Source organism: Rutidosis leptorrhynchoides, chromosome 5 (assembly GCF_046630445.1).
Source record: "Rutidosis leptorrhynchoides isolate AG116_Rl617_1_P2 chromosome 5, CSIRO_AGI_Rlap_v1, whole genome shotgun sequence".
NCBI lineage: Eukaryota > Viridiplantae > Streptophyta > Magnoliopsida > Asterales > Asteraceae > Rutidosis > Rutidosis leptorrhynchoides.
In genome coordinates this window covers 19,192,877-19,204,516 of record NC_092337.1, presented here as the reverse complement: position 1 = coordinate 19,204,516, position 11,640 = coordinate 19,192,877, and the positions used below count along the sequence as shown (strand labels likewise).

General features: G+C 31.9%; 1 protein-coding gene across 1 annotated transcript; it reads right to left on the bottom strand.

The window, feature by feature from the left end:
* Window positions 1-212: 212 nt before the first annotated feature.
* On the bottom strand, window positions 213-5,166 carry LOC139850719 (membrane-anchored ubiquitin-fold protein 3-like). The gene is made up of 4 exons (XM_071840274.1): window positions 4,822-5,166; window position 4,576; window positions 4,193-4,363; window positions 213-884 (listed from the first exon to the last, which is right to left on the bottom strand). The coding sequence occupies exons 1-4, from the start codon at window positions 4,948-4,950 to the stop codon at window positions 796-798; spliced, it is 390 nt and encodes a 129-aa protein (XP_071696375.1). The 5' UTR covers window positions 4,951-5,166; the 3' UTR covers window positions 213-795.
* Window positions 5,167-11,640: the final 6,474 nt, after the last annotated feature.

The following is an 11,640-nucleotide window of genomic DNA, read 5'->3' as shown; positions in this document are numbered from 1 at the left end:
TGCGTATAATTCACCCCTATTTCGTCCAGCCTTTTGAATTCAATTTACTCTCGTCTCCGAGTAAGCAAACAATCAATTAAGACAAACCAATTGTAAATTTATGTATTAAATTAATGAACTCTCGTCCGATCAAACAAATACACAACCAATTGAATCGAAAAATAGCTTTAATAAGAATCGTTCTTTAATTCAAACATCAAATCATCATTAATTAAAAGAATAACTGATAAGTAGCATCCAATACATAGGTTTATGAGTCTAGACAAACATTAAGATAACTAGCCAATAACCATGGCAACAAAAGAAATCAAAAACAAACAATTAAGATAATTCATTATTGTTGATAAGAATTAAACCTAGTTGAAATCTTGATCTTGAACGATTGACGAATCAAAACGTGTTTCCGGAATGATTGAGTTGATTAGATGATGTTGGGATTCCCCAAAAATCACTAAAAATCGCCCCAAAATTGCTGGAATTCGTCAGGATAAAAAGTGATCCAAAGTTAGGGTTTTATTTCCCTATTTATACCCCCAAAATTCGACCCAGATGCGACACGCGCCGCGGGCCTCACAGCCGCGCCGCGGCTTAAAACGTAGCCAGAATCCAACCTTTTTCACAATGCTCGACCCTCAAAATTAGGCATAACCCGCGCCGCGGGCCTTCTGGCCGCGCTGCGGCTTAGTACTTGCACAGATTCTTCATCATTTTACACCATAAAAATGCCTAAAACCTCATTGCTTCATCATATTAAGGCACCGCTAATAAAATAACATGGAACATACCTCAAAATGATCAAAAAGGCGTATAAAAGATCTTCTCGGCTCTCGAATCATAATCTTCCCAATTATCGCGAATAAAGACCAAAACCGTCTCCAAATGGACTAAAAATGAAGGATATTGCCATGATAAATATATGAGAAATGTGCAATATCAGTTATCTAGCAATATACGCTCCGCTCAGGTGTATTTGTTTGTTTGACGATGAGGAGAGTTTCAATAACATTAACGCAGATCGTTAACCATAAAAATAAATATGAAAAATGACCAACATCGGATTTGAAATCCCTCACATATCCGAAGGATTTTGAAATTCCGTGTTAATGGAATTTTCCAAATCCCTTCCAAAAAGAGGCGGATCTATAGTGTGTCCAGTGGTTGCATGGGACACCACTAAAATAAGCGATGCAGTGGAAAATTTTGGGTTTTAGCTAGTGATACTAGTGGATAGTGTAATTTTATTTGTGTGACACCACTGAAATAAGCTATCTAGTAGAATATTTTTTGGGGTTTTAACCGGTGACAACCAATTAGATCCGTCACTGCTTCCAAAAATCTCTAACCAAACATAGGATTTCATGGGGAATCAAATCCCACGAAAACATTAAAAAACCAAACACACCCTAAATCCTAATCAAAATACTTTACATGAAATCTCTCAATTTTGGACTTGTAATTATCATAACATACATACATCCAAACAGATCGTACACTAAGATCTATCACCTATACTTGATTCATCTTAGTTTATACGACCCTTGGTTGTGGTGCCGAATTTCATAAACATCTCATGTCTGAATTTCAGGCCACAATCTTGAACCACCGACCTTCAACACTCACTTTTGGTTCCGATAAAGTAGTAGCACTCCATTTCCATTTTTTCATCTGATTTTTGCTTTTGGTCTGCTTTGCTTACAAGGAAAATAAAGAGAACATAGAACACACGAGCAGCTATTGATATTTTTGTTCTTTTCTAGTTCTTTTAATACTCCGTATTATTTTTTGAGGTCATTTAATTATTTGATGTAAAGTCTAGAAATGGATTTTTTTTGGTTATTATGCTTCCCATTTGTATTTGTTTTTTTTTTTTAAGTTATTATAACCTATTGATCCATTGTAAACTGATTCCAAGAAATGGATTTTTTTGGTTTACTCAAATATGTAGTGTTGTATGCATGTGGTGTATATGTAAAATATATATATTTGAAAAGTATGTTTTAATTTGGCTTGATTTAGTACAAATGTTAGATTCGTGTGTTTGAGGTCTAATTTTTTATTTTTTTAGTTTAATTGATTATGTTTAATTAAACTAAAAAATAAGACCTCATACACACGAATCTAACATCTGTACTGAAATTAAGCCAAATTAAAACATATTTTTCAAAGATATAAATTTACATATACACCACATGCATACAAAACTACATATCTGAGCAAACCAAAAAAATCCATTTCTTGAAATCCAGTTTATAATGGATCAATGAGTGATAATAACTTCAAAAAAACAAAGACAAATGAGAAGCACAATAACCAAAAAAATTCATTTCCAGACCTTACATCAAATAATTAAATGACCTCAAAAAATAATACAGAATAACAAAAGAACAAGAAAAGAATAAAAATACCAATAGAAGCTCTTGTCTTCTATCTTCTCTTTATTTTCCTTGTAAGCAAAGCAGACCAAAAGCAAAAACCATATGAAAAAATGGAAATGGAGTGCTACTACTTTGTCGAAACCAAAATGAGTGTTGCGGGTCGGTGGTTCAAGATTTTGGCCGGAAATTCAGATATGAGATGTTGAAGATGAAATCCGGCACCATAACCGATGGTCGTACAAACTGAGATGAACCAGGTATAGGTGATAGATTTAATGTACGATCTGTTTCGATGTATGTATATTATGAAAATTACAAGTCCAAAATTAAGAGATTTTATGTAAAGTATTTTGGTTGAAATTTAGGGTGCGTTTGGGTTTTAGGATTTTCGTTGAATTTGATTCCCATGAAATCCTATGTTTGGTTAGAGATGTTTGGAAGCAGTGACGGATCTAGGAATGGTGGTCACTGGTGTCATCAGTTAAAACCAAAAAAAAAAAAAAAAAAAATTCTATTAGATAGCTTATTTCAGCAGTGTCACACACAAAAATTTACACTATCTACTGGTATCACTAGTTAAAAACCCAAAAAATTTCCACTGCATCGTGTATTTCAGTGGTGTCCCGTGTATTTCAGTGGTGTCCCGTGCAACCACTTGACAGACTATAGATCCGCCCCTGTTTGGAAGGGATTTGGGAAATCCCATTAACACGGAATTTCAATATCCTTTGGATATGTGAGGGATTTCAAATCCGATGTTGGTCATTTTTCATGTTTATTATTATGGTTTACGATATACGTTAATGTTATTGAAACAATGAAACTCTCCTCATCGCCACACAAACAAATATACCTGAACGGAGCGTATATTGTTAGATAACCTGTCATAATATTTAAATGGTTATAAATGTTAAATATTTAATATCTAAATGCTTAGAAATGCAATTTGATAAAAATTATTAACTAACCGTTCAAGTTTATATAACTATATATGTGTCATTTCAATGACAAAATAAAGCGAGAAACCTACGTATAAACTCCAACTCTTCAATAAATTGGAGTATTATGCTAACCCTCATCGTGTAATATTTAGAAAGCTTGAAGCTTGGTCTCACTTGAGATAAAATTTATATATGTTATACATGGAAGTACGTCAAAGTTCACGGACTTCAAGTATGGTTCCCATTTTGATGTCAACGAATAAACATAAAAACACACACAAAATGGCATTTGAATGTGGTGTATATAATTCCCTATTTGCATTCATAGTAAGTTAGGCCAATTTGGTAAGAAAAAAAGTTGGTCTACTAATTAATGCATACAAATTAAAAATTACTCCTTGGGTACACATTAATTGTTTAAATAGAGCTATATTTATCATGCCAAAATGGGCAGGAAGGGTTTCAGGTCAAACTGACCTGACATATTTAACCCACACAAAGGATTACCGATTATGATTTGTACCCATTATAAGGTACTACAGATTACATTTCAAATTCAAGAAAGCATGAAATTAAAAATTTGTCTGTGAAACCACTCAGGCTTGCTTGAGTGGCCACCGAGTTGCCCAATGAAGCACACCACCCGGGTTCAATCCTTGGCTATGCCAAATTGTTCAAAAAGAGAGTGTGACTAGAGGGTGCGCATAATGCGCAATTCACCCGGTACCAGGTCTGGCGCTCGGGGGGCTTGATTACCTGAGGTTTTACCTTCTATGGGGGAGCCAATGTGCTCGTTTATAGGAGGGTTTCCTCGCTTACCCAAAAAAAAAAAAAAAATTTGTCTGTGAAAACTTTTTTTGTCATTGAGCAATTTACCATTGGTTTTGTCAGCCTTTGGAGGGCGAACAACAACATGCATAGTGATGACACCTCCCGGGATTTCACTAACCGTAGATCTTGATTCAATAAGAGTTTTGTTGTTTTCCAGTATCTTTCCAGCATTAATTAGCTTCACATCATTTATTTTTTTAGGACCATTTTCTTTATCTGCCAAAAAACATAAAGATTGCTGTGAGAATAAAACTTTAAAATATATAACATAAGAAAGATCAAATTATCATGAAGTATACGGTTTTCGGATGACATTATAAAACATATAAAAGATCAAGTTATCATGAAATATAAATTAGGAAATGAGAAACAACATATAAAGTTCTTGCACAAAATTAACTGAAGTTGTACAGTCAATATCTACTAACCCTGTTCCAATTTTCGAATTCTGATTATTAGAATCGGCATCAGTAAATGATTTGTCTACATTCAAATCCAAGATTTATTACCAACAAAAGAATAAGAACAACAAAAATCAAAATCAAGGTATCACTAACTTAACCAAATACAACTAACGGACAATAAAGAATCTTAGAATACAGCAATAAACAGTAGAGAAACATTCTAAAATCAAAAATTATAAAAAGATGTAATATACGATGAAATTGATTTACCTTTGGCCATTGTGAAATAATTTGCTCTTTTAAAGATCCCACAGTTGTAATTGGACCGAATTTGCTTGGTCCAATATCAGTACCATCAGATAACCTAAATTTGACTTCACTCAGTTCTTCAGTCGCCATTTAATCCACCTCAAATTTGCATAACCAAGTTGAATTTAATAAAAAAGGCACAGCCTTTTTCAATTTGGACAGCTCAAAAACAAAATTCAAAAGAACCCCATGATTTTTTCACTAGAAATTAATAGATCAGGCAGAGTTTTTTTTTGTGTGGGTTTCAATAGAATTAAACAAAGGGGCGAAACAAGAACTACGAGGGTGAAGTTGGAAAATTTATATGAAGTTGGAAAATTTGTCTTCTTTATTTGGAAAGTGCAGTGGAGTGGAAAGGAGCATTGAAAGTGCTGTTGCTATTCTGATGTTAGGGGTTTAGGCTATTGCCTTTGTATGCTTTTTTGTATTTTGATCTGGATTTTGGGCCATATTAATAAAATATCTTTTTGCAAAAAAAAAAAAAAAAAATTAAAATAAAATAAAGAAGACAAAACCCTTGATTGGAGTCGGCCAGTGTTGTAAATCTCCCGAGATCTCGTTTTTAGAAGGCAACCGAGACGAGATGTTCATCTCTCGAGATTTTTCGATCAACGTAGTCAAACTTAGTCAAAGCTACGATTTCTCGAATTTTCTTGCCAATTTTGTAAGATTTACTTGCTAATTTATAAGATTTTCTTGTGAAATTCGTAATTTCTAAAATTTTCTCGCTCATTTCTCGGATATTTTTGTAAAATCTAGTAAAAACGTATATAAATATGCATATATTTATGTTTTTATGTATATTTTTATTAAAAAAACTATAAAGTCAACGTAAGTCAACGTCCGAGATCTCCCCAAGATTATTCCGAGATGCCAAGATTTCCCTAAAAAAGTCCAAACGAGATCTCCCTGAGATCCGAATTCTCCAACCTTGGAGTCACCAATATTATGCCAAATGGGGAATTCTTGTTTGATTGGATTGCAATTTGTGAGTGATGGGTGGGGTGTGGATCTCTCTTTTTACCAAGGAATAGGTGTCATGGTACCTGAAACAAGGCAACACATTTTTTTTTTTTTTTTTTTTATTCAGTCCACTTCCACCTTCCCATTTCAACTTTAGATATACAATCTATAGTTTCTATTAAAATACTATAATGATGATTTCATTATTAAGCTAATTACTTTGTTATGAAAAAATTAAAAGAAAAAAAATCTAAGCCCTTAAGATGATGTCATAAATCTATTTATTTTATAATTAAAATAAATTATTTTAAGAGACATTTGTTATTACGAATAATTATTAATTATTATTAAAAATGTAAATGCTTAATTTTTAAGCAAACTTTATTATTATTATTATTATTATTATTATTATTATTATTATTATTATTATTATTATTATTATTATTATTATTATAATTATTATTAATATATCTTTAATATTCAAATATATGTTCTTTTTACGAGATTAATTACGTTATATATGTATGCGAAAATACATGTCGCAATATGTTTGTAAAGACAACAACAAGTTTTTTAGTCGGAATCGGTGATTTTACGGGTCATTAAACTAATGACTTTAGCATTTACATTTACTTAATACCTAAAACATGTCATTCGTTTAAACAAACCCGTGATTCCACGGGTCATTTCACTAGTTAATTAATAAATAGAAAAGTGGCATGTGCATGTCGGGGTATCTTTCGAGTTATATAATGAAAATGATCTTTCTTTAATCATTTTAACCTAATAATTCTTTGAAGTGTTATTATGCTATTATATAGGTTGATTGGCGGGAAAAAACGATGAAGGGCCCGCCAACATACAATCGAGAAAAGAAAACAAGTCTGGGGTCAACCTAAACAAAACATATGAGCAAGGGTCGAGCAAACTTAAACGAATAAAACACAAACAACTAAAAAAAGCCTAAAACAACCAAACAACAAAAGAACCAGACAAGTAGACGACACAACCAACCGAACCTATAAAAACAAGAAACGCCAACTAAACGCGACAAAGGGACACCACATAAGAAAAAAGAAACAAACAAACGAAACTAATATCACGTCATCGACGAAAAGCCTCCTCAACTATGTTTAGTACACCTTCCCTCCCTTCTTCGACTTGCATTGAATAGATTGATTAATTGGTATGATGAGGTTAGATGTTTTAGAGAGTTTAATTTTTTGGTTTTAGTATTGTTTTAGATCTTTGCAGTTCGGATTTGTGTGGCCAATAATGATCATGGACTTGTTAAAATTTAAAAAGAATTATCATAGTAGTAGTAGTCTAACTATTTGTATATACATAAGTGGATGTGGAAAATCTATTTCCATTCCTGAGACAATTATGTACTCCGTACTATACATGAAATTCGTGATTCATCAATAATATAATGTGTGGCCTTTAAATTTTTTCAACTATTTTTTATGATTTTTAAGTGACTGTGATATGTGGTTGCTTATCTGAGGACACGACAAGATCACCACCCTAGGTTATGACATATGACATTTGAACCCTTAAATTCATTAAATGTTGCAACCCATAAGTTGACATTCAATTTGTTGAATGCCCTTGAAAAGTATATGGAAATACGTTTTAAATAACACGGAGTAGAATACGAAACGATAAATGAAATGTGTATACATCAAAGACGGCATTGTAATTTGTAACAATTGTTTATTACTCTTACATTTTAACTTTATAATAACGATAAAGACTTGGTAAATCACTTCACATTTCTTTTCACAATAATTGATTCAATGGTTGTTCTGTTTGTTTAATATATATTTGGTGGGCATCTCTGCTCGTACGTTATTTAGTTCTTATAGTATGCATTCCATTTCTTATCTAAGTCATAGAATACTTCATTTCTTGATAAACACAAAAAATTGAACATTGTTAACTTTGTTATAATTCAGTAGGCTTATAACTACCTTTAATGGTTATAAGAACAAAGAGAGAAAAAGAGATAAGAAGGAGAGAAGAAATATTGATATTGATATTTCAAGAGAAATGGTACACCTTAAATGGTTACCATACATGTCTATTTATAGTATAAAATATTACTATGCAAGAAATATAATAATAATAATAAAATTAACATCCAATCTAGATATTTTATAACACAATCTAGATATTTTATAACACTCCCCCTTGGATGACAATTTTATTAGAGAATAACTAGTACTGCCTCGTTAAAAACCTTGCTAAAGAAAACCCATTGGGATAAAACTTTAGCTAAGGGAAAAAGAGTGCAGCATAGAGTTGACTCCCCCTCAAGTAGACATTGCTGAGTCGTCACATCTTTTGAACTTGCCTCATGCCAATATTGTGAACGTGTGTTCTGAAAATAGCGGTTGGAAGTGCTTTGGTATAAAGATCAGCAGAGTTGTTGATTGAACGTATCTCATTTTAATCTGGTTATCTTTTACGAGATCTTGAGTATATGAGAAGAATCTGAGGTTTTCATTTGAAACTGTATCATCTAAATCTTTTATGTACAAGTTTAGCCCCTGTGATTTGTCTACAGTCTCCTTCATGGTTTGCTCAAACCCTTGTTTCAATTCCTATTCCCTTGTAGTCTTTTCTGAGCCTTACCAACATACCATTCTTTTCCATCAAACTTATGACCGTTAAGACCGTCTATGGCTTTGGCGCCTCGTCGGTATTTATATTTTGTTCAGTCACTTTTGATACTCTTCTTTCATTGTATTATGCAAGCTGCATTATCTTCATATATAGTTGTTGGTGAAGATAGTTTTTAGTCTTTTATAGCGTTCTAGTCCACAAGAATCAATAATGATTTGTGTCATTGATCTCAACCAAACACATTTTCGAGTAGTTTCATATAATGCAATCACTTCGCCATGATTTGATGATGTTGCAACAAGTGTTTGTTTTAAGAACGCCATGATTTTGTGGTACCTCCATTTAGGAGTACATATCGAGTTTGAGATTTATCTTTATGAGGATTTGATGAATGACCTGCATGTACATAATCAACCAAATCTTGTTTTGAAACGTTAGAATAAAATAATTTTAAATCAGCAGTTTCTCAAGGGTATCAAAATATGTGTTTGTCCCATTCCAATGTCTTTTTTTGTAAGGGCTGAGTTGAACCTTGTCAACAAATTAACTGCAAAAGAAATGTCAGGTCTTGTACAATTTGTAAGATACATAACAGTCCCAATTGCACTAATATATGGAACTTCTGATCCGTTAATATCTTCATGATCTTCTTGGGGATGAAATGGATCAGTGTCAATATTGAGTGATCTAACAACCAATTGGTTTTATCTTTAAAAAATGTTTTAAAATCTTTTCAGTATAAGTTGTTTGATGTACAAGTAGACCATTAGGCATATGCTCAATTTGCAATCCAAGGTAATACTTGGTTTTTTCAAGATTTTTTATTTCAAAATAATTCTTTAGAAGTTGAATAATTTCATAGATTTCTTTATCTGTTCATATGATGTTAAGAACATTGACATAAACAACTACGATCAGATATCCGAACATTGTTTTTATAAAACATACGTGCAAAATAAGTTTATAAGTATACCCATTTTTTTTTTATCAAGTAGTCATTTAATCGGTTATGCCACATACGTCCCGTTTGTATAAACCCATTTAGAAATCTTTGTGATTTAATGGAATATATTCCCTTGGGTTTTACATTAGATGCTTATGATACCTTAACCCTTTAGGTATATTCATATATATCACTATTAAGTGATCCATACAGATAAGTAGTAACAACATTCATGAGATGCATTTAAATAACTACCAGGTTTATTAAGTATCTAATAAGTAATTGTATCCATTACAGGAGGATAAGTTTTCCTCCTAATTCATTTCTGGTCTTTGTGGGAAATATTGAGTTACAAGTCTAGTTTTGCCTTGTAACTTCATTTGCACATTTCTTTTCGGATAAAAATTCATTTGTATCCCATACGTTTCACATCTTTAAAAGTGATAACGATTGATCCGAAAACTTTTCTTTTATCGAGCGATCTTAATTCAGCTCGTATTGCTCCTTTCCATTTAGCTCAATCATGTCCATTTTGTATATTCAATGACAGATTTTAGTTCCAGATCATCATCTTTATTCATGATGTCATTGTAACATTATATGAAAATATCTCATAGAGATTTTAATTTCATTTCGGTTCCATAATATTGCATAATTTATCGCAATTTTAGTATTTACATTTATCAATATCCTCTGCAGAAGGAATATTGATTTGTGGTTCTTCTTGAACACTTTCTTTTACCTCATTATCAGCTGATTTTCTTTTTCGAGGATTTTTATCTTCGGAACCAATTGATCTTCCACGTTTGATGCGTGGCAAAGACTCAACAGTGACATTATTGCCAACTTTTGGAATTTCAGTTCGAGCTGGAGCATTTATCGCTGGTATATATGATTTAGTCACCTTTTTTTTATATATGTAAATGCATAAAGTAATTAATTTGCAAGTTCTTGCATATGCATTATTTTTTTGAACTTTCGTTTCACATTCTTTTGTGCGAGTTCAATATACCTTAATTGATGTTCACATCATGAAACATCATTTTTTTTTATTTCTCCCCCTAATCTAGGGAACAATGTTTTATTAAAATGACAATCAGCAAAAACGTGCTGTAAAAATATCACCCATCATGGGTTCAATATATATCTTATGATTGAAGATGTTTTATATCCAAAATATATTGCCATCTTTCTTTGAAGAACCATTTTATTGTGTTGTGGTGATACAATTTGAACATACACTGCATAACCAATGTTCTAAGGTAGAAAATATTTGGCTCTTGGCCAAAATGAAGTAGTAAGTGAAAATATTTATGACTTCTACATGGTATAATGCGAATTAATGTCGCAGCATGTAAATTTACATGTCCACATATAAATATTGAGAGTTTTGTACTCATTATCATTGTCTAGTTATTAGCTGCAAGCGTTTATCTATTGATTTAGCTAAACCAATTTTGTGTATGCACATGAGCAACTGGATGTTCAACAACAATCCCTGTAGATATATAATGATCATTAAATGCTTGAGATGTTAACTCACCAGCATTATCAAGTCTCATCCTTTTAATGGTGTAATCAGAATAATGTGTTCTCAATTTAATAATTTGTGCAAGAAACTTTGCAAATGCCATATTACGGCTTGATAACATACAAATATGAGACCATCCGCTAGATGCGTCTATTAGAACCATGAAATATCAAAATGGTTCACATGATGGATGAATTGGTTCATATATCTTACCTTGAATTCTTTCAAGAAACATTTGTGATTCCTTTTCACAATATACTTTTCATTAATCACCATATGTGCTTTCCATTAATCACCATATGTGTTTTTTTTTTTTTTTTTTTTTCATAAATCACCATATGTGCTTTTTCATCATATATCATTTTCACCATATACGCTTTTAATCATATGTACTGTGTTTTTCATCATATGCGCTTTTCATCATATACGCTGCGCTTTTCATCATATTCGCTTTTTATCATATGCGCTGCATTTCCATTTTTAAACACCAATTATGTTTGCATAATTGCATTCACTGATGTTTTAATTGGCATCCATGTTCAAGGACTCATTTGAATTTTTAGATGATGTGATTTCTAATATTTGATAGTGATATACGAGTAGTATAATGTGTTTAAACATATCATATCATTCAATATTCATGTAATTAATCTGAAAATATTATTTTCACATATAATGGTTTGTAATTTCCGAAACTATGCATATCGAATAAATC